This window comes from Dryobates pubescens, chromosome 6, assembly GCF_014839835.1.
Source record: "Dryobates pubescens isolate bDryPub1 chromosome 6, bDryPub1.pri, whole genome shotgun sequence".
Lineage (NCBI taxonomy): Eukaryota > Metazoa > Chordata > Aves > Piciformes > Picidae > Dryobates > Dryobates pubescens.
Genome location: NC_071617.1, coordinates 30,851,781 through 30,875,939, shown reverse-complemented (window position 1 = coordinate 30,875,939; position 24,159 = coordinate 30,851,781). Strand labels below are relative to the sequence as shown.

General features: G+C 39.1%; 1 protein-coding gene across 1 annotated transcript; it reads right to left on the bottom strand.

The window, feature by feature from the left end:
- Window positions 1-375: 375 nt before the first annotated feature.
- On the bottom strand, window positions 376-22,268 carry TSNAX (translin associated factor X). Its single transcript, XM_009901180.2, has 5 exons — window positions 22,094-22,268; window positions 19,197-19,311; window positions 17,405-17,535; window positions 3,859-3,986; window positions 376-2,194 (listed from the first exon to the last, which is right to left on the bottom strand). Exons 1-5 carry the CDS (start codon window positions 22,266-22,268, stop codon window positions 1,820-1,822), a joined length of 924 nt encoding a protein of 307 aa, XP_009899482.2. The 3' UTR covers window positions 376-1,819.
- Window positions 22,269-24,159: the final 1,891 nt, after the last annotated feature.

Genomic DNA, 24,159 nt, shown 5'->3' with positions numbered 1-24,159 from the left:
TGGATAGGTGGTGTTGGATGATAGGTTGGACACGATGATCTTGAAGGTCTCTTCCAACCTGGTTTATTCTATTCTATTGCCAAGGAGAGACATAAAAACACGGGTACTGCTGTGCATTGCTGTCATCTGAGCTTTTTGCATATTTTTAATCCAAGAGCACCACGTGAAATTTCTATGCTAACTAGTTTTTACACTTCACAAAATAAAGGGAGAAAGTGAAGAAAGTCAGGAGTAGAAAGTGCCCCTCGAGGTATGCACACAGGAATGGAGTGAAACCTCCAAGTCCCGCAGAGTAGGAAATCCACACCGTTCTTTACCATCAGGACCAACAGGAAGGACAAAGGACCAATGCACAGGCAGCAACAGCTTCTTCTCATTTATTGTAAAAAACTTTATTAAACAATAGGAAAAAGAGCCACTCCTTGCTCAACCCACTGCATATTGCCTTATGTGGAAACAAAGGAAAAATGTGACAGAAATGTTATTTACTCATTCCTATCCATGTATCAGATGATCCCGGCTACGCAGGATATGCTCATGGGAAAAATATTGGCAGTATCACAGCATATGGAAGTGGAAATAAAAAACATGCAGGATTTTCAGTTGCAGTTGGGAGGCCTATTTCCTGAAGTCTAAAGATCATGTTGTTTTTATCTGTTTTCCTTTAGCATAATGTACATTATCGGACTTTCACAACTTCAGACACCGGCAGAGAGCCCTGATTTTTTGCCAATGGTGACATACCCACCTCAAAGATAAATGTGGAAGTCAGAATGTCTGCCTTCTGTTTGCAATTTCCTTTCCATAGGAGCAGGCACGTGATATAGTTCCTGCTAACAGATATTTAAACCTTGACTAGCCCTTTTTCACTTATACCAGCTCAACCCCACTGGAGGTCCTCAGGGCAGCACAAACAATGGAGAACAGACTTCCAACACCACATCACATTCATTCTGGCCCAACACTGCTTGTCCTAATACCAAATTATTCATGTTAAACATACTTGATAAGTCTTCTCATTTTGTCTACAGACAGGAAGATATCAGGTTCTGAATCAAACTGTATTATAAAAACTGTAAACCAACACATTCCACAATTATTTTTTTTTGTGGATTTTCTAGCTTATGGCAAAACTGTGAAATCCCAGTGTTAACATCAACAAAACTCAGTTTAAACAGAGCCTCAAAATAATGAGTGCACAGTACTATTTACTTGGTGCAAGTAGCTTCATTATCAATTGGTGACTTATTTTCAGCTTCATGCTCAAAAGCATTAATCAGAGAAAACTGAAGTTACATGGCACCTTTGAGGCCACCTCAGTTTCAAGTTCAAGGATAAACTTACACATACACAAATGCACTGTTTTACGTATGACATGAGCACAGAACTCAAATACTCAGAAAACAGGTCAGCAGAAATGTATGGGTAATGCTAAATAACAGTACCTAATCTGTTTTCTTTTTCCCAGTGCTGTGCTTGCTGAAAACTGCTAACAGCAACCACAACAGCCTGAGGTGACTCGCACAACTGAGAGTCACTGGTGTAGAGTGCAGTGGAAATTTTGGTCATTCTGAAAGAAGGTAAAATGGAGCAATACAGGAAAATCCATACCGAGAGGACAAAGTCAAACGTTTCTTCTCTTGCTCATTATAAAAAGTGGTTTTGGTTACCAATTACCACTGCAAATAAAATTCTCATAGATAAAACTGAGTATGTCTCTACCTAAAAAATCTTTGGGAAGGGTCAAAATGCCACAAACCATAACTGAAAAGCTTTCTCTAAGTGTTCTTGCCTTCTGAGTTGCAACAGTCTCCTTAGCTTAAGAAAGACTCTCCTCTTGGTCAATCAGTTCTGTTTTGGATGAGAACACATCAGCCAGCATGTGTTTGGGGATTTCAGATCCCCGTACTTTTAACGTGTAGCAGGCATTCTCTACTTTTGCAAGACTCTGTTTCAAGGTATACAGCTTCTTAGATACTTCGTAAGGTCCAGTGTTGCCAATGAAAGTGAAACCGTCATAAATCTGCCGCAAGAAGTGGCTCAGTTCAAAGGGCGTGTCTATGTCACCGTTCCCAACGCTGCTGATGCACAGCCGCATCAGCTCTCCAGTTAGGTCAGCCACTCCCAGCAGGTAATCGACAGGCGTTACCTTCAGGCTCCAAGCGTGTGGTTGCTCATCATGGGAAACGGAGGTCTGAGGACAGAACAGAACAAAGTCCGGTACAGAGAACTAGGAAAAAGCAGTCTGCAATGTTTCAAACACAGACAGACATCTGACACAGCTAGTAATTAAAAACATTCCGGAAAATTGAGTTGCGTGGCACTTCGGCACAGCCTGATTCCAGAAGTACCGATGACTTTCCAGCACGCTGAAAGGTACCAAAGCGTCGTTTCCACTTGAGATGCAATTTCCATTCTAGCAAGCATCATTGATGTGCCTTGCTTCTAACTATCTCTATTTCCAAACAGAATTATCATGTCTTTGTACCAGTATTCATTTGCAGTTGCTTCGAGTTATTTTGGCTGATGGAGCTCAGGCTAACAGATTTAAATCTCTCCTAAACTCTCTGTCCAATGCTGCTAAGGCAATCGAAGGAAAAAGCAACTGCATCATGAAAACAAATCATAACATTTTGTTATAGGATCTTGAATTTCGAGACATATTTTCTACAAGCTGATAGGTACAGTTCTCTCAGATCCTCTTTGCATCAACTGTACTTATTAAAAGAGTATAAAACAATACTTCATGAAGAAAACTCATCACAAAGTTACAAGTTTGCCCCTTGTCTCCAGTCATTTAATCGGCAAAATATTGGTGATGTGAGAGATAACGCAGGTTTCTTTCTGTTCCCTTATTCCTCTAACAGGCCATCCACCCAAATTCATGTATCAGGTAAATGGTGTGTAGGTAGGGGTTAACAACTTGTCAAAGGGGTTAACAATTTGTCAAAGCAAGTGTGCCACAATGGGTTTGCCTCTGGTAACAACAAATTAACTTAAGCTAGAATCTTGGTTTCTTTGCATATATCTTACCAAGAGAATGAAGATTGAGTAAGAAGTGCTTTGTAAGTGCTTTATAGCAGAATCTCTTCAACAGAAACAGACTCCCAAACTCATCTGCATCAGTAGTACTGTGCACTACTGCACACTACATGTGTATTTCTATACATTACAACAAAATCCCCTTTTGTTCCCTGTCACCAGTTGAACTGCAGCAAGTTTGTGGTCAGTGGCAGTAGTTTGTCCCCGGGTAAAAAGTTCTATTTAGGGCAGAGTAGGAGTATGGACAAGTCAAGAAATAGCTGGTATGATGTTAAGGCTACGGTACTAGCTTGTCCTCTAAGGGGAAGCATTAAGAACAACTCCAGGAAAGCTACAGATTACCAAGCTAAGACACATGTAGCTGCACTTTAACAGAACCTGACCACAGCACCTCCTGTGACTAGCTCAGTACCAGCAGTAAGATTTCATTCATGAATTTTATCTTGCCTTGGATCAATTTGCATTCCCCAACATTTTGCTATATCATTACAAACCAAGAGGCCTTAAAGGCAGTCCCAGCCATTAAAAATCACTCCTCCACATTTGTCTGCTAGTATTTCACTATCTTGGATCTTCCCCTACGAGAAAGAGTTCAGTTTGCTCTGAATAAAAAGGATGTGAAATTTATAAACTTGCATCCCACAGGTTTAGTTTACTACTTGTCAGAATAAAAAGCATGTTTTGAACAAGTGTGTATCTAATCCCATTCCACTAACTGGCCTTATTTAATCAGATGCCAAAAATGTGACTAAGCCTACTGCACTGCACTTCCATCCCTCAAAGATGTTTGTCACATAAGGAAAGAAAAATTCTTACCATGTTTGTTGTTTCTTCTCTGTCTTCTGCTGTAAATATTAGTTGTTTATTGATCTCTTCAACACTAATCAAAGAGCGTGTTTTGATAAAATACTGAAATGAGACTGCCTCAATATATTCTTGAAGTCCTGCAAAAGTATCAAAAAAACAAAACAGGTGATTCAAACTTTCCAGCAATGGATCCATCATCAAAATTTGGTTTTCAGAAATTTTCCAAGTGAGACTATTTTAAGGTTACTAGCAAGAAGTGAAAAATAAAGGAATCCAGAAATAACATTGGCACATCATCCAACATAGCACACTTCTAAGTATGAAAACCAGACCAAGAACACAGCAGATAAGTTTTTACTCCAACTGCATTTTTCATTCAAAACCTTCTGTAAGTTTAGTATAAAGCATCATGTTCAGCCTGGAGAAGAGAGGGCTCTGGGGAGACCTAATAGCAGCCTTCCCGTACCTGAAGGATGGACTGTTTACCAAGGCCTGCAGCGATAGGCTTTGGGGCAATGGTTTGAAATTAGAGAAGAGTAGATTTAGATTGGATGTTAGGAACAAGTTATTTACCATGAGGGTGCTGGAACACTGGGACTGGGTGCCCAGGGAACTAGTTGAGGCCTCATCCCTGGAGATATTCAAGGTCAGGCTTGACAAGGCTCTGAGCAACCTGATCTAGTGGAGGATGTCCCTGCTTACTGCAAGGTAGTTGGAGGAAATGACCTTTGGAGGAACCTTCCAACCCAAACCATTCTATGTTCCTCCCAGTAAACAGCAGCTCCCCGTAATATCCCTCAGGGGTCTGTACTGGGATCAGTACTATTCAGTAGCTTCATCAGTGACATAAGACAGCGGGACTAAGCACATCCTCAGAAAGTTTGCAGACAACATCAAGCAGACTGGTGCAGTTAACATCTAAGGGACAGGATGCTATCCACAGGAATCTAGGGAAGCTCACGAAGTAGGCCTCTGTGAACCTCAGGGTATTCAACAAGGCCAAGTACAATATCCTACACCTGCGTCAGAACAACTCCCAGGCTGAGGGATTGCGAGCAGCCCTATGGAAAAAGACTTGGGGGTACTGGTGGCTGAAAAACTGGACATGAGCTAGCAATGTGTGCTTGCAGCCCATAAGGCAAATCACGTGCTGGACTGCATCAAAAGGAGTGTGGCCAGTAGGTTAAGGGAGGTTAATCTTCCCTTCTACTGTCTCAGAACAAAAAAGACATGGACCTGTTAGAGCAGATGCAGAGGAGAGCTACAAAAATTATCAGAGGGCTTCTCCCATGAAGAAAGGCTGAGAGAGTTTGGGTTACTAAGCCCAGAGAAGAAAACCTTACTGCAAGCCTTTCAGTACTTAAAGGGGGCCTACAGTAAGATGGGGATAATATTTTTTGCAGGGCTTATTCTGACAGGGCAAGAGGTAATGGTTTTAAATCAAAAGAGGGAAGATTTAGACTAGATATATGGGAAACATTTTTTAAAAGGTAATGAGACACTGGCACAGGTTGCCCAGAGAGGCAGTAACATTCAAGGTCAGATTTGATGGGGCTCTGAGCAACCTGATCTAGTTAAAGATGTCCCTGCTCACTGCATGAAGGTTGGACTAGATGACCTTTGAAAAGTCCCTTCCAACCCAAACTTCTTAAATAAACCGCTTGTGAGATGGAGAGCGCAGGGTACTACTCCACGAGTCCACAAAGACACGGGATGCAATGCAGAGAAAAAGACTGCAGATAAATCAAAGGAAGCCAGCTCAAATATACCTCCTTTGTTCAATCTTACTAGCAACACACTTATTTAAAACTGAATTTCCCACTTCTCTAGTTTTTGGAAATTAGCAAACAGGCTTCTTAAAACGTGCAGGTGAGGTGAAATCCATGTTCGGGACAAAGTATCTGCTGTTACTTATCTCTCCAGACCAAGGAAAAAAACCAAACACCACCAACCAACCAAACCAACCAACCCCCCCAAACCAAACAGCTCTCTCCAATAGAGCTTATATTCTAAAAAGGCATGCAGGGGGGCAAAAGGGGTTGGCATGTTGGTTAGGATAACAAATGTAGTTTGCACCAGATTTGTTTGCCATCTGCAGCCACCTCCCACAATTACCTCTTCCTGCCTACTTAGCAGATGGTGATTTTCTGTGTGCCTTTTAGCAAAGGTGAGATATAAAAAAGGGCTTCAATGTTCAGACAGCAATTTCACAGGTTCTGTCAGGTTTTCCTCATGTGCAGAGAACAGATTTGGGGAAAGCATGTGGGAAAAGTTCATAAGCAGAAAGCTGAAGCTGGCATTGTCGGTGGAAAAGAGACAGACAAAAAGCCAAACCTGGAATAGCCACAGTTGGGTTAAGCTAGAAACATTCTGAAGACAAAAATGAATGCACATGTATATCTGATCTATGGACAGAGAAACATATGGACAGAGAAACATCAGAGGAGAACATTAAAGGAACGGACTGGAATGTAACAGAGATGGCTCTAGCAGAGTCATTCTGAGACATTTTAAAGGGATGGTGCCACTTCAAGAAAGTGGTGACACTACCATATCATACTGCAAGAGGGTCACAATTAGAAAACAGATTTACCAGTGCATAGTGAGAAAATGTGGAGGTACACAAGGGGAGCAGTAATAGATTCCTGATTCCATTAGAATAATCTTAAAATCCCCAACTAATCTCTGAGGAGCCAGGACCTCAGCTTATGGAGGTAGTAACAAATTTAGACTTCATCTGCATCAAAAAGAAGAGAACATAGATTTGACTAACAGATGAGGGTGGAAAGAACCCCAAAACAACTAAAGGTAACCTCAAGGGAAAATTCAGCTACAGAAGTCCTTCCACATTACAATCACAAAAGAATATTGGTGACCTGTGGTTTTTCCTTTTAAATATGTGTTTGCAAGGTGAGTGGAGGCAATTCAGAATGGCAATTCAGCCTGCACCCTTTCTGCTTCTCTACAGCAGCAATGGGAAAAGCAGAATAAACATCCAGCAACCAAAGCCACACTCAGAACTGCTGTTCACAAATTAGAACACACAGAGGGAACTGCAAGGCAAACTAAATGCAATAATGTAAAATCAATGGAGTTTTGTAAAGCATTCTGGGCACAAGCAATAGAAGAACACTAGTTAAAAGCTGCTCAGGATCTTTAAGATCTTTCATCACCCACTCTTTTCCTGACTTACCCTCTGACAGAATATGACCAATGAGCCAGAACAAAATGTTGGCTTTTTCTGTGAGTAAGCTGTAAGATACCAGGTACAGCAGCACTCAACATGATAACACCTTTGAAAATCTCTCTCTGCTGTCTATGCAGAAGACTATTACATATGTAAATCAACTTGGCATTATCCCCAGGTTCTCAGAGAGATTAAATCAGGTCTCAAACATTTTGGTAAACAAGTTTCCCCAATCAATCTTAACTTTCAGTTTCAGCTCACTCGACTTTTCTACTCCTCCACACACATTTAGTCCTCTGCCAGGATAAGTGTTTGGCTCCTCTATTAATTCATTTTTATGTATTTTTTTATATATGAGTGTATTTCTGTGGTAAGTATACATATAGGTAAGACATTTCTGCTTCCTTTCACCAGCCCACCCTGGCTGACACATTCCACTTTTCTCCTCACTCCTGTTTTAACACCACGACGTGAATGTTGCACTCAGCCTGCTTAGTCATTTACTGTCACCTTTTCACAATTAGGGAATCTGGTTCCCGCTACTTACAAGTAAGCCTTAACAAATTTCCTTTAAAGTTGTTATAATAACAAATAGACTGGGAACAAACCCTGCTCCCTGGTAGCAGCTACTTTGAAAGAAGTACTCATATTTGACTTCCATTTTTTTCTTTGTAAACTCGTTCCAGAAGTAGCTACAACATGACACTTCAGTGACCCAAGACCTTGAAATAAGGTGTTTCCATGTGCAGGTAGAAGGATGTTTAAACATGTTATGTTTCAGCTTAATGGTAGGACATCCGCTATTTTCAGCAAATAATCCCCAAGGTGAATAACTCCATCTCATTTCAATACACCAGCCAACAATACCTTTCCCCTTATGCTCTTGTTTTGGATTTATTCCAGAATTGCCTTATTTACGGATTGAGCTGCCAGTAATGGAATAGTTTGCATGACTGCCTCTTATGTAAATTTTTTTCCCTCTAGTACAGGGACCAAAAATCACTGTTAAAATCGCTGTATTATTTCTGCCAGCATATCTTAAAATTGCAGATGTAAGGTAACATAATATTTGAGTATTCTGATAAATAATTTGCTCTAGTGACACAGTGATCTAAGAGTTTCTTTCTATATTTTGAAATTTATTTTCCCCATAAGAACTAGAAAGGTACAGTGAGATATCAGTGAGATATCTTCTGAGCACATATTATATATGAAGGATATTTTGTGCCTGAAAGCTTGTGCACTTTTGCTAGCTCTACCAGCTGATGTTCAAGATCTTTATCCTTACCTACATATGCAATCTCTGAGAATGAACTGTTATGCAGTTTCTCTAAGAAACTTAGCATAAATCTGGTTTCCTAAAAAAAAACCCAAAAAACCAAGAAGTAATTGGAGCACTCAATCCAAGGGTCAAATGAATGCAGGATGGGTAGCAAAAGACAGCTGTCCTTGAAAAATGAGTCGAGAATAGAAATTCCAGGTTAGGGTAAGAAGAACTTAATTCCATCCAAGATGTACACTCACACATGGAAATTTTAACACAGAATGACAGCTCAAATAAGAGGTGAAATATTCCCCCGAAAAATTTTGTTTACTTAATTTCCTCCTTTAAATAGCTGTTCAAGAGCTAAAAATTGAGTTAAAATGGATTTCACCTCTCTCAGTTCTTAAGGTTAGCAATGCCAATGCTATCTGCCATCTTCTTGAGCACACATCATCTCTCCTTATTTCTTCTCAAACTTACATTTTTTCCTATCCTTTTGTCTTCTTTCCTCTTTTGCTTCAGAAAGCAGATAACAGTGTGTTCTCTTACCTAGCTTCTCCCCTAAACCTCCCTGCAAGAATCACAGACCAATAATAGCCACTAGAAGGACAGCAGGAAAATACACAAAACAAGTTTCTTCCAGGATCACTATAATAAGGGTGGGGCACATTATTTATAGGGTGAGTCATGCAAAACTGCCCCCTTGCAAATTCATTACAAACATCAAAACAGCAGAGCCACAGCTTTACCTTATCATCATGTTTAAGCTGGCAAGTGGCATTCTTATTAAAAAATAAATTTAAAAAATCAAACCAAAACCCTAAAACCCACAAAACCCCCTCCACAACCCAGGGGCGGGGAGGTGGGGGGGAAGTCACATTCTTGTGGAATTCTGAAACAGAGAAAACCCAGAGTTAAACTGGAGAGCCCATATTATTAAGGTCTGAGAATATGAGGAAGATGCTAGACTTATTTCTACAAGCAGATTGTTCAATGAAGGGAAGAATGGTGAAATAAGCAAATTACCCAGTTGCATCCACCACAACAAGTATGAGCAACAAACTTAAAAGTATTAATACACACACTAAATCATTTTGCTTCAGAGTCAGCACCCTTTAAGATGAAACTGACAAATCACACCTCAGTCTTGTCCAATGAAGTTCTCTCCAGACTTGGCAAGGTCTAGTTCCACCCACAAGTGATAAAAAGAAGTACTGAAACTGAGGCTGTGAAGCAGTCCAATTCTTTTGTTGATTGTGAACATGAAGTCAAAGGTTCATTTTATAACAATACACTGAAAGAGCATAAAGCCAGCCATCTTCAGAGACAGACATGCTCTGGACATCCTGTTGTGAAAACAGCACTAAAGAATAATTCCACTCAGGAGTGGATTTTCTAAAATGGGACTAACTAACAAATACAAATAAAAGCACTAGAACAAATATCCATAAAAGGCTACAAATTTGGGAGGGGGATCAAATGTTTCTATTTGCTGCATAATGCTTCAAAAGCTGAGTCATTATGTCAGGGCTACAAGTAGTCTGAATTTTGAAGGAAACTGGAGAAGAGGAAAAATGAAGCTGTCACAGAATCTTATAATGGTTTGGGTTGGAAGGGACTTTAAAGATCATCTAGTTCTCATCTCTCTGCCAGGAGCAGGAACACCACCTACTACAGCAAGCTGCTCAAGGCTTCATCCAACCTGGCTTTATTGTGTTAGGTGCTCTTCCTTCACTGATCCTTCTTTTGATCAAGTCCACATAAACAAACTGCTCCATTTTATCAATCCTGTTTTGAAATTCATTTAGTAATCAGTACAAACCCAGATATTAATAGTTGTCAGAGAAAAATACTTTCAATAACCTTGCACTGATTTCTAATGAAATGTAACCAAAGAGCACATATTACATCTAAACACTAGTTTACTATTATAGCAATAATTACATGGATGCAAATTTCTCACATTAAGACCTGAATGCTTTATTGACTAATCAAGTGCTACTTGACATATCTACAACAACCAAGAAGTTCTGTTTCCTCCTAGCTGCATGTGTTGAAGTCATGCATTTCAGATACTTAAGTGTTAATATGGTTTTCACTTTGCTTAAAGTTGAATACACACCAACTGTAGGGAAAAGGTAATCCCAAGATTAGTCTGTTTTTCCAACAACTACACAAACAAATAAAGGTTCCCTCTTTAACAGGTACAGGAGCCTGTGAGAGTTCTATTATTCCCTAAACAAGCACAAAAGCCATGCAGATAATATTCTTATCTCTCATTGCACAGACCAGTTTAATCAACCCTTTTTGTAACTGTTTTTAAAAACATACATATGACAAATGCTACTTTTTTTGCAGTCTCATCATAGATGAGAAATTCACAAGCTTTCATTCTGCTCCTACTTGAAGACTTGGATGTACCATGATTACTTTTGTAAACAAGTGTTTGGTTCTGAAGGGTTTCTGTTTATTTCTCCCTCCAAATGTAACTCTGAAGAGCAGCCTATGTTCTACATTAGTTCTTAAAACACAAGCAAACAAACAAAATAAACCAAAACCACTAACTACTCCTGGGATGAGTAGACTTTCTGATCACTTCAACTACCTCTAATTGCCTTAATAATTGATACAGAATTTTAAAAAGCCTTCAGTTAGATGGCAAATTTTAGCCTACTAATAGCCTTGAGGGCAAGTGTTCAAGATACCAAAGAAAGCAAGCTTTGACTCAACCAGGACATTCAATGACCAAAGGAAGAGCACCTAACACAACACAGCTCCTTGAGTTCAAATTTCATTGAAAGTTCTCAAGATGATATTTCTATGCAACAGCCTCAACACAATTAGCATATCAGAAACAACAATGGTGGCCATTTATCCTCATAAATATAGATCTAGTGAGATGGTTAAAAAAAAGGTACATCACCACTCACCAACTCCTGTTTCTCACCACATGACTACAAACCAAAAAAAACTAATCATTATGCTAATTGTTTCCTGGAATGGAGCTCCTCTATGGCACAGCCTCCTGTGTGATTTTAAACAAATAAATAAGGTTCCTAAGTTTTGGGGTTTTTCAGTCCTCTGTTCCACCTGCACTTGGTTCCTGTAAAGGCTGGAGGACTCTGGTCTGCAAATGACTGATGCTAACAGCTGCAAGGTCAAAAAAAAAATGATTTCTGAGTCCATTTGCTAGCTATGAAACTGGAAAGACAACATCCCTACTTTCAGACTGTTGTGTAGGAAACTTAAGTCTTAAGGTAGAACTAGGAAAGCACACTCTTTCTTTGGTTCGATCCATAGCACACATCTTCAAAAGATCATATATAGCTTTTCTTACAGACTTATGCTCCCCTCAATGGCTCCTGCTGAATGCATGGTTTATGCTAAACTCAATGGCTCATTCAGGACCAGCTGATAATCAATGCTCACACTGTGAATCCCCTGTTTGGTCATGTCTGAATTTGCATTCATTTTCCCAGGTTTGTTTTAAGTTTTTGTGTATGGATGTACAAACCCTGCAGCAGAAAGTAAAAAATGAATGGCTTTGCAGTTGATGATTTTTCACCTTGCCAGGAACAATTTAGAAAAAAAGGCATGAATCTGAAAATCAAAGACAGTAAAATGCAACAAGTTGAAGGTATCAAGTTTCAAATAGGCAACTAGCAGGATGAAGAAAATCAGCTTGATAAAGTTTGTTCGGCACCAAGCTTGGTGATGTGAGAACAGAGAAACAGAGAAAGTAACAAAACAGAGAAGCAAAGAAATTAACAAACTTAGTTCTGATAAATATTAGCTAATTCATTTGCAAATTCTGATAATTTTCCAGTATAATCAGGAAACTTGTTTCCATTCTGGCATTTTACCTCTCACCCACAATAGCAAAGAGATTAACCTAAATTCTTCAGTTACATCCTGTTCCTGTGTTATTATGTTTTCCCACCATCTTGCACAAACCTGGATGTTTCCTTCATGGACAGCTTTCCTTTCAAGTTTTAAGTTTATTCAAACCTTCTCCTGGGTGGAACATTTACAATCCATGATACCTTACCCAGGCAGTGAAAAGCTTTCCATTTGTATTACCAAATGGGGAGATTAAATACATCATCTACTTTTATTATAGGTTTAAATATATCATCTACCTTTATTATAGGTTTTAAGCTTTCTTAAGAATAAAAGGTGTCCTACTTCTACTGTTCCTGATACACAGTATGGTTCTTTACTTTGACATGTTTTCAGAAATGCATAGGTGTCTACAAATACAAAGGAGTGCAGCTTGAGCGTGAGACTTTCTTTTCATATTGTGAGTGAAAAAGCAAAAAATAAAAACCAAACCCAACCAAACCAATAAAACAGGTACCACAGAAATATTTACATAGAATCATAGACTTGTTTCGGTTTTCAAAGACCTCCAAGATCATCGAGTCCGACTGTCAACCTAACACCACCACAGTGTTCTAATCCAAATCCTTCATACAATACCCCAACCCCCCCAATATTACTTATATAATCAATCATCTAAATCTAAGCTCCTTGGACAGACCTCAGTCATCTCAACAGCATTTCTTACAGCACCATGTCTGGTGTTCCCACATAATGCTGTTAAAAACTGCATTCTAGAACCATAGAGTGTTTCCTTTTCATCCACACAGGCTTAACTTTGTCTAATCCAGCAACAGTTTGTTGCAGTATGATTGCACATCTAAAGTGACTCGTAATGGCATAAGGCAGAAGACAGAAACAAGCTCCACTGTATCATTTTCTCAGAACACAAATAGTGCCCACACAAGATAAATTATGTGTTAGACTGCGTCAATGCTGAACTTTTACACAGAATTCCCCACAGCAGCAACAGTCACTGAGCAATAGTTTTGACAAGGTGCTGACATTTTACAGCCTCACCATCTAATCCTATTGAGAGCAAGTGCAGACATGATAAAGAGCTAATGAGCTTCTCTGAGCACACCACTCCATGTACCACTGCTGCTAGCACAGGCACACAGAGCAAACAGAAAGGTCAATCAACAACACTCTGGTTGCAGCAATTATCATCACCCTGCAGCACACTACTGAAGGAGCCGCAGAAGAATTACGGGCTCCGTATTTTGATTTCCGTACGCCTGTCGGTTGTGAAGACAATACCACACTTACACTTGTGCTTCAAACAATCTAATGACCTCATTATAAAAAACATCAACATGTAGTTAAAACGATTACTCCAAGAGCTTTTTCGGTCAAGCTGCCCTATAGAAAATATTTAACCACCTCAAAAGCCTTCCAGTTCTCTCCCACATCTTTATTAAGGGACACACACACACAAAAAAGTGACTCCTCAAATAGCTAGAAATTTCATTTTACAGAATCAAGTTCAAAGGTGCTCTGTTCAATCTCACACAATGCCAAGCTATGACACAACTGCTAGCTTCCCTCTCCATTACATAAGTTTTGCATTTATGAGATTTACAGCATCCTTAGAATAATTCCAAAAACGCTAAAAAGTTGCATAGCAGCCCCCTTCTTGTCTTTCAGACTCATACAAGTCTTTCCTGTAGACTATTGATATTTTCCTCAGTATTAGAGTTGTATATGTGTATATATAAACACCCAAACGTGCAGATATAAAATCCTTCAAAGATTCCTCCACCCCTTCATAAAATCACACAATCTTTTTCAGCCCGTTTCTCGCACAGTGTCTCACAACAGTTTTAAAGACATAGTACACATTTCCTCTCAGGATATAGAAGATATACAGTGCAATATGGGGCAAAGGAGCGGGAATTCTATACTACAAATAGTAAAGCTTTAAAAATATCAACAAAGCAGAGCATTCTAACATAACAAATTAAGAGCTGTACATTAAAAAAAGACTTCATTATTTCAGTATCTCTTTGTTTGCTTGTTTAATCATCCCCTGGGACAATCTGTACTGTTAAGAAACGTGTAGAAATTAGTCATCAGTTTTTGTTGTTGTTCAATTAGTGCTATACTCAGTGTTTGAGCTCATGCAAGTGTCCTTTGGGGAAACCTCTTGCGTGCCATTAGCACTATTCTTAATGAGGGAAAGCATGAAACTCCTTTAGTGCTCTGCCAGAATTGTTTTATCTTCAAGTCAAAAGAACAACTGCTTGGAGTAACCCCAAAAAAAGCATTTAACAATTACAAATGGCAAACAATATTCCCAAGCATTATACTGATAGCACTTTTCTATTTATAGGCTAACAGTTATTATACTGAATAAAATATGTATTAGACAGCTTTATTATGTGGATACTTATGACTAGCCAGTTAAGTCTGCTACATGATATCCACTGTAAGTCCAGGTTTGAACACTTTTACTCTTTCTGTGGGAGGCAGGGTGGGGAACAGGAGGATGTTTCATGTTTGGTTTCAAGACAAAGGAGAATATTTTTAGGAAGTTTGAGGTTAATTGGACATGCTGCTTTTGAGATATGGGACATAGGCGTTTCTTTATTATTTTTGAAGGGAAAAAATGCAGTTTAATGTCAATGGTTTTGTTCATAAAAAGCTTTTTAACTAGTTTTCCAGAATTTCTTTAAGATACAAAATCAGAATTGAAAACTGGGTGAAAGGAAGGTCAAGAATTATGGCTCTAGTAAATACATAAAGACAAAAGACGTAGCACTTTTCCTAGCTATATTTATTTTCAAAAAGGCATTCAAGCTTTTTCCACTGTGGAAAAAAAAAGTAAAGAAACAATTAAAGAACCTAAACTTTAAAATAAAAGCAAAAGCATCATTCTTAGCTCTCATCACTGTTTCTCTCCCAATTACGATTCTTCATAAGCAGTAGGAGGCAGGGAAATAAAGCATTCCTGCTCACAGCTGCTTTTTATCTGATTGTCCCCTCATTCTTCATGTGTCTATGTTTTCTATCTCAGCTTCATAATCCTGACATCAAGCCCCTTCACATCTGACACCTCCTCGATCAATCTTAGCCTTCAGTATGATCAAGATCTGTAAGTTTTTAAGCCTGCATGTCCCTCATTTTCCCAATGACTAACTGGCTAGGGAAGGATTTAACGAACAAGGTAAGAATAAAGCTCTGTTTGAACAAGTTCACATTTCATACTTGTCATACACTTACTGCCTAAAATCATACCGTGTCTTCTCAGTGACAGGCTTATTCTAACACATGCTCTTACAAAACAGGCACAATAGACATCAACGGACACAATGTCCCCTCACAGAGGAGCATCATGTAGAAGAGCTAGAATCTAAGTAAATGCTGTGGGTGACATACAGAAATGAAATGAAGGCAGCTTATTTCGGTTTGATTTTGTATGTCTTCCTTATGAGGCAAGAACTACTCAATTACAGAAACAATAGGGACATCTCAGGCCCAGGCAATATTATACAAACAATGAGATTTCCACAGACTTTCCACTTACACATGTCACCTGAAAAGAGGAAAAAGGGTAAAGGGTATAGCCATTCTTGAGTTCTAACAGTTCCATCCACAGAAAAGCAAAGTTTAGGCATTTTTTGCAGAGACTGCATGCCTGAATGCTGGGAAGATGGACAGCAGAATCTGCTTCTCCTCCTCATTATTTATGTACTAATACCTCTTCACCCCCCTTTCTTTTTACATAAAGAGGTCATAGGATTCACTCTCTTAAGCTGTCTCAAGAAAATCCTTCAATTCTATGACAATCTCACTCCAAGTCCCATACACGTACTGTTTTGTTTGCAACTGTGTGCAGTTCTAGGCCTCACAATTTAAAAACGACGTGAAGGTCCTTGAATGCATCCAGAAGGGCAACAAGCCAGTAAAAGGGCTGGAAAGAATGTCCTGTGAAGTCAAGACTTCAGGGCCACTCTTTTCAGTGGTTCCCAGTTACATGGCAAGGGGCAATGGGCACAAATTAAACACAGTTAAGTTCCACCTGTTTTCCTAACGTAAGGAATAACTGCTGTGAGGATGATGGAGCACCGGAACAGACTACCTAGAAACATTGGGGAGTCTCCTCTGGAGATTTTTGAAACCCACCTGGGCATGTTCCTGTGCACACAACTCCAGATGAACCTGCTTTAGCGGGGGCGTTGGGACTAGGGGATCCCAAGAAGTCCCTTTCAGCCCCTACCATTCTCTGATTCTGTGACAAGCTAAGGACTTTGGGCTTCTCAAGTGTGGAGAGGAGGAAGCTGAGGTGCAACCTCACTGCTCTATAGTTTCCTGAGAAGAGGAAAGGGTAGTTTCTGACCTCTCTTCCTTGGTATCCAATAACAAGATGCATGGGAAAGGTTCAAATCTGCACCAGAGGAGAGGTAGTTGATGTCCCAAGATTGCTTGTGTTTAAGAGGCACTTGAACAATCACCTTAACAACATGCTTTAACTTTCAGTTAGTCCTGCATTGGTCAGGTAGTTGGACTGTTGTAGGTCCCTTCCAACTGAAATAGCCCATTGTATTATAAAAGCTTTGTGGCTGTGGATGTATTGAGTCATCATACACATGCAGCAGACCTCTAACTTCCTCAACTAGAGGTCTATAGCAATTTGGCCTGCTCTACAATGGACAAATACATCTTAGTCATTTTAAGAGGCTGAGATTTAAAACACAGGGGAAATGTTCTAGAAATGCTGAATTGTTTCCGATAGCATATTTTCAGTTCTTTTCTAAAGAGTTTATTCAGGTCCAATTTGATGTTAACAGATATCTTTATGCAAGTCAGGAACTGATTACACATGAGAACCAGTGTAGCTGACTGTGGTATTTACCGAATACACAAAGCAAACCCGAACGAATTTTTTTCACCAGTTTCTTTATTTTCAGGTTGCTATGGCTACCTTAAGCTTACATAGCTTTCATATTAAAAAAAATTTTAAAAAATCAAAAAGCTAACTTTTCAAGTTGGAAAAAATATGCATTTTTTAAAAAGCAAAACCCAGCAACTGATTTGTTTTTTCACTCAGAGGAAAGAATCTAGAAGTAGAAACCTAGCATCAGGTGTGCTTACTCGCCTTTATAAGACAGGGATACACACAAACTATTCTCTTCATTCACAGCATGAATAGAAAGCACTGCTGCATAAAGAGAAACTGAGCTTGGTGCAAAATAGCATAGGTTGCCTATTTTAAAATAGTTTACCTGGAGATATAGCTCTGTGAAACTGATACATGTCTTCTCCAACTAGCTCTTGTGCAACCTGCTTAATTTTCCGTCGGACAGCATCTAGTTTGACTTCGGATTCATTTAGTATTTCTTCCCCATTGGGAGCACTGCAATCATAGAACAGAAACTGAAAAAACAGCTTTCAGAACCTAAGGAAATTATTTATTTTTTTTTCAAATACACATTTTGCTAACCAATACATTTTCAGTGGTTTCAGGAAAAAAGCAAAGCTAATAATGGAATGAAAAACAGTTTAATTTTCATTGACACCTACTGCAGACTCTGAAATTCTGTAGATTTTAACCATAAAAATAACCAGTCAAACAGTTCTGGCAACATGATGTTTATCCCAGGCTAGAATGTTAATTATTCTTCAAGTAAGAACAATGAAAAATACATACAAAGGCTTTGCAGAAGAATTCTAGAAAATTAGCAGTATTGGCAGAAGGCCTTCAGCCTCTCAAAGAAAGACATTTACAAACTTAAAAAAAAAAATGCCTTTTGCAATATATTGCAAAATACAATACATGACCTACTTCTATGTATGGTTCTTTTCTAGGAAGTAATTATGGGCTATGCTATTCAGGAACAGCTGAAATATCCAATGCTCAACCACAATATATATTTGGCATTTGGAAGTTCATCTAATGTTCTTTAAACTCCTCCCTCCTTCATTCCCAAATAATCTGTATGGTATAGTAGTTTACAGTCTATTAAATGAACTACTGGTAGACTGCACTCAAGAAAACATTTAAAAGCAAACGTATTTCTGACAGTAAAAACACTAACAGTGAAAAGCAAAGGAGAAGGAAATAGAGCATGGCAAGCTTCCACTCTGACAAACAGGAATGTCTTACAAAACAGGAATCTAAAGATCAGACTAAAGAGAAATTTTTTTGTTGTTGTACTTTCCTCTACCAGTTCCTGGCTACCTATTCCTTGTAGTGGGAGTCAAGGTTGTACTGGTTACTAGAATAATCACAGTGCCTGATTGCAGGAAAAGACAAAGTTAAAAAGAGGGCAACCCTATTTATAGCTATTAGTACTATGATAACTATACATAGTTACTACATCTGAAATGCATTGATAGGTAACCAAAAATAAATTAAATTAAGAATAAAGTTAACAGAAAGAGCTGTTGTAACTGTAATATATAAGACCAATATTTGACACATACAGTAAATATTATAAACAACAGGCTATGCAGAGCTTCAAATTTTCCTATTATTCTTCTAGCTTATCTGTGACTTCCAAAAGTTGCTTGGAAAACTTATAAGAAGACAAAACATGTAGTAGCTCAGAATTTCACACAAAAACCTCTTAGGTTGCAGAAGGTACTGAATTAAAAAGAACTTGAGTAGCCTCCTCTTCGTATTCATGACCTGGGTTGGGGTGGGAAAAACCAAAATGGTGAAGTAACTGCAGAAGCAACTAATCAGAATGAAAGGTACATGATCTTCTCTCTCAGCCTGCTGAAAGCTGGAAAGCAGAAAAGCAGGAATGCTGGAAAGCATCCAGCTGCTATTATAGTCTAATACTCTGATTTTGTTTAATGCACCACTAAAACCAACTGAGAAACCTGAACCAGCATCTTTTAATTCTCTAATTGGCACATGCATTCATTAGCTCACATATACCCTAAAGGATGTTTATGGGAAGTTAATTAAATTCCTTTCAGCAGAATATTGCAGCTGTTAATCACAAATACACAAAACACCAACGCAGCTTCTAGGTTTCTATGAACATTTTCATGCTCAATATGACTCACCTGGTAAACCTGTGGAGCAGAAATATTGTTCTTTTGCTTTCAATAGTTATATCGCGGCTGAGCTTCACAAGCCGTTCGTATTTGTCATGCTTGGTGTCAAGCTCCAGCTGAAAGGCTGCACAGTAACAAGCATGGTTATCACATGTACACAATACAGCAGAAGAGCAGAGAGCCTGTGCTACAATAACTGCTTACTGACCCCAGCCCCTTTTCCCAAGGTGGTCAGCAAAGCCACAGCAGAAGTCATCACTGCCCACCACCTCCCAGAGCTGCAAAACTCATCACTAATACTACTGCTGTTTGTAAGTCAGATTTACATATCCATCAACCCTGATGATGCTTTAAAGTAGCCCAAACAATTTCAAGGTAAAATGTATTTTCTGACTACTAAAATCTGTTCTACAATACTGCTGTTTAGGAAACAGCAATTAAAAAAAAAACAAACAAACAACTGCAATCATTAGTAAATATAATTTGCCAGTCTCTAAACCAAAACAAACAAAAAAAGGCATTTCACTAAGGCACATGTTGTTAAAACTTCACCATGTAGTAAAATGAAAAGTTGCATTTCACATCCTAACCAGACTTGTCCAAAAGTCAAGTATTTTAATATCCTTAAGAACTAGAAGTACAAAAGCAAAGTGAGATCAATTACTTAAGATTTCTAACTTACTGCTGTAAATTCTAACTACAATGAACAGAGATATGCTTCCAGTTTTCACAGACAAACATTATGAATATTTCAGATACCATTAACAATTTATAGACCATTATTCCACTCAAATTATTCATGATACTTATATCTAACACACTTCCTATGTTCCAGCTGAGGTGTAAAGTGAAAATAAACCAAGAAACTACATTTTTGAAGGTCTGACAACTGAGTATATTTTAGAAAAGCACAACAGTTTGCCAGCAAGCCAAATTCAGATGAAGCTACAAAAATAACTCCCTGCTTTGGTAAAAACTTCATTGCTCTTGTTTTGTTCCACTCTCCCCAATCTTCTTCTGAAACTTTAATTCACAAACGCTCCTACTCATCTTTTCAATCTTTCACATCAGTTTGGTATGTCTCTTCCAGATTCTGACAGTCCACCATTGAATTATCACCAAGAATCAATTTCCGCTCAGATAAGTGACAGGAACTTGAGGTACTTCATAGGGTATCATGTATGACATTCCCAATGACCATTTACAAGTATCATCTACCAGGAAATTCATTATTTTGAAGATCTACAATATAAGCAATGCCCCAAATTTCTTCTGGACTATTGTGGCTTTTAGAGGAAACCTACCATAGTGTTGCCTAAAATTGCAAAGGATTAGAACTTGGGATATTCTCTAGGCTAACATATCAAGACCACACAATCATGTCCACACATTCTGCTTTAATTTTTAACCTGTCACCAACAGCAAAGACTCAGACTACTGATTTTGGTGGTGCAAAACTAAATCCTTAAAAAGCACACTTAATAAACCTTGACTTACAAACCAAGATAATATCCACTCTCTGTATCACAGAGTTGTCATATTAAAATGTATTTTTAAAAAAATAGTTTTTAAAATTCTTGTTACAGAAAACAGTTATTAATTTTTCATAAATTTGTGGTTCCAACAGATAACTGTCAACTCGAGTAGGACGTTTTTCCAAAGAGATTAACAGCAGCGAAATGTGTACAACCACTTAATTTCATACGTTAAATTTTTAGACGCAGGCAACACACAGAGGAATAATGCACGGCTTGCATTCAGCTTACACAGCTTGGTTAATTACAAGCCATCTGGAGCACACCTTTTCTTAATGCTTGTGCCTGACACGGAGACAAAGACCACCAGTGTCTCTGTCCAGGGCTTACAATCACTAATGCAATACAAACAATGGAGCTTTGAAAAGATGAATAAACCCTGTCCCTTGCATCCTTTCCGAAATTAACCAAATACTGCTGATTGGATCTCGTAAGAAAGGAGGGAAACAAGCGCTGGTTTGAATTTGGATTAATGGCAACCTTATGATAAACTGATACACCTAAGGAAGTACTATAACAGCCATCCAGCTCTTGCTTCTTCACCCTCCTTAGCTTCATAAAAAAATAGGTGGGATGGAAAAAATTTTAAACCAAGAATCAAAAAGTTCCCATATCACATCTCCCTTGTTCTTCTAGCAGGCCTTCTCATTTTAGAAGCTGAAATTTCCTTTGTTAGTGCTTGTCTAATGAGCAAGTTCAATTACATTTACTGGAGTTCAAATTCGGTTTTGTGCAAAATCATATAAAAAAAGCTTGGTATGAGGGAAGTTTACACCTGCTTATTTAGAGCAACTGAAATACATACTATTTTTTAAAAGACACTCAACTTGAAATAATTGTCTACCCACAGGTCTATACTAGTCAGCTAAACTCTTATTTTGAATAAATGCCTGTATAAACAAACACCCATATCTATAGTAAAGTCATCTGTGCGCCAGCCCTAAGGTGAACAGCTAAGAGCCTTCTCTGTCTCCCCAAAGGTAGCTATCTCCTCCTTTTGTCTCCACGGCTCATATTTTGCATTACAGCTCTGCAGATTTTATAGCTTTCTGCCATCAAGGGACCTGGTCACCTTTTGCCTGGCTGGACACTTACACAGCGTGTTTAGCATCATGTTCAGCAAAAGCTGGATGGGGAGTGGGAACAGCAGGCAGGATGAAGAAGGGAGCTAGTAATGCATCTGGTGGAGCTCTGTGAAATCCCACTCTCAGGACATTATTCCACAAAAAGCAAAACACTAACACTAAGCTCTTAATGCATGAAGCATGAGTCCAACAGGTTTCAAGCTTCTCCCACAGAAAAAGATGGTTTATTCCATCACTAAATATTAGTAATTTCCTAGTAATTTCTACACCACAAATGCTTACTTACATTTAAAAGACATCATCAAAGCTGAAGATGGATTAACATTCTCCTTTTCCTCCCTCCTTTGACCATGTGGATAATGGTCATGCTTTCGTTTTCTGAACCCACCAGAACCTATTAATAGAAGATAAACACCAAAAAAAATTAAATTCCACATTAAGAAGTAGTTTTGCCAGACCATAACCACCATCAGAATGCTGTCTTCAGAGCATTAATAACTGTAGCCATACTTTAAAGTATAAATCAGGTAATTGGATGAAGCCTTTTACCAGTATCATGTTAGCTTGCTACTTTTCCCACCACATTCCTAGTGAAAATTAGGTGGGAGGGGGGGAATCTACCAACTTCAATGCATGAGTGTGGTAGGATCCTAAATCCTTAGTGTTTTTTTTCTTGGTCAGGTTTTCACATCTTTTACTGCTTCTTTTCTGTAAATGAATGGCTGCATAGAAATCCTTGTATAAGCAAGAGCCTACTGGATTAGGCCCTCCTTCCCCACCAGCTTTTTTTTTTTTAATTATTTTAAAGAGTTTGTCAGGAGTCATTAAAATTACAAGTTCTTCATTACCATTCTTCTGTCAACGCTCTTCAGTGATCAGAAAAGGCAAGGCATAACTTAAGCACTGATAACCACTACGTAGGTGTGCAGATTTAGTTCCTGCAGTGTAGCATCCTACGGTCCTTTCACTCTGCCCATTAACCACTTTCTTCTCTTTTCACCTCAACATAGCTGTTCCACTCAACTGGCCTTATATGCCTTTTCCTTAGCCTCCCCTTTCAGACCTTCACCCAGAACTCATCTCTTTTGGACTGTATTTTACTAGTGAGTTACATTTGGTATAGCTTCTTCCTTTTGTCCTTCCTTCATCTAGGACTGACTCATTGTGTCATACATGATTAAATCGTTTCTCCTCTCTTGCTACCTCCTTTGTGACAGCTGTACTCTTTGTGTTCCTAAACAAGACCAAAATTTGGCAAACTCTTACATACAAGCATACTTTTATTAATATATGGCATTCTTTCAGTTTCCTTAAAAGAACAAAAGGAAGCTACTTAGAAGCCACAGACGAACACTGGATTTTAAAATGTTTCCGTTTAATTGTTTATTATTCCAAACCAAAACCAGAAGTGGGCGTAGTGACTTTCTAAAAGAGGAAACCAAAAATCATTTTTTTCCTTCTTTCCTATTAGGACACGAGTTTAGGGTTCTGTTTTCACTGTAGTAGTTGAAAACATCACAAGCATAACCCCTGAAATTGTGCAGAGAATTAAACTCTCGGCAGCATTCCAAAAATTAGGGAACATCATCATGTCCTGCAGGAGAAAAACAGGCCATTCTAAAGGGTGTGGGGACAAGAGAAACAGAGAAAAGTTGTTCCACTAGATAACCAAAAACTTGACTATCAGAAAACCAGAGACTGCTATTACAGCAAATTGGCTTTAATTAACAACCACCAGCAAAAACACACACACAAAACTTTAAGCAATCCAGCTTGTTGCAGAGCCTACTTGCCTACTTTCCGGCTAAAGGGAAGTCTCTGCAACTACCTAGCTTAAACCAACACAGAGACCACGAAGTGCTTGCTGTGTTAGTGAAAGTTAGTTACCACCGTATGTGCTTTACAGGGCTGATACACTCTGCTTTTGGCAGTTGCAGCTGCTCTTTTTGCCACCACGAGATTTGTCTGTGAAGCCCAAGCGAGAAGGCAGTGGCACGTCTGGAGAAACTGTCTCTCTCGGTGTAAGGCCAGAGTTTGGTGAGGTACTTGAAAGAAATCACCAGTTCACGACAGAGCCTCACGTGTCAGCACCCTCCCAGCTGCTAGGCCTCCCCTCCGCTTTCATCAACTCCTTTCACCAGACGTTCCTCACGCCTGTATCTCCCGCCGGCTCAGGGACTTGAATGGGACCCCGGGGGGCCTGCACAGCCGTAGGCCTCGGCCGGCAGCAGGCGGCGCATCGGCCGCACAGCCCCGAGAGGCGCCCGCCCATACTTCAGCGCGCCAGGTGGCGACGGGCGGCCCTGCTCCGGCGGGGAGGCGGCCCCCAGCCTCAGGAGGCCGCAGTCACAC

What these genes read in the sequence shown, in the direction of transcription:
- TSNAX (XM_009901180.2), bottom strand. Translation starts at nt 22,268, where the DNA reads ATGGTCTGGCAAAACTACTTCTTAATGTGGAATTTAATTTTTTTTGGT. An exon ending in CTGCTCCACAGGTTTACCAG is followed by an intron (nt 17,536 to 19,196) that starts GTGAGTCATATT and finishes CTATGATTGCAG; the next exon opens with TGCTCCCAATGGGGAAGAAA. An exon ending in TCACAGAGCTATATCTCCAG is followed by an intron (nt 3,987 to 17,404) that starts GTAAACTATTTT and finishes ATACTTTTGCAG; the next exon opens with GACTTCAAGAATATATTGAG.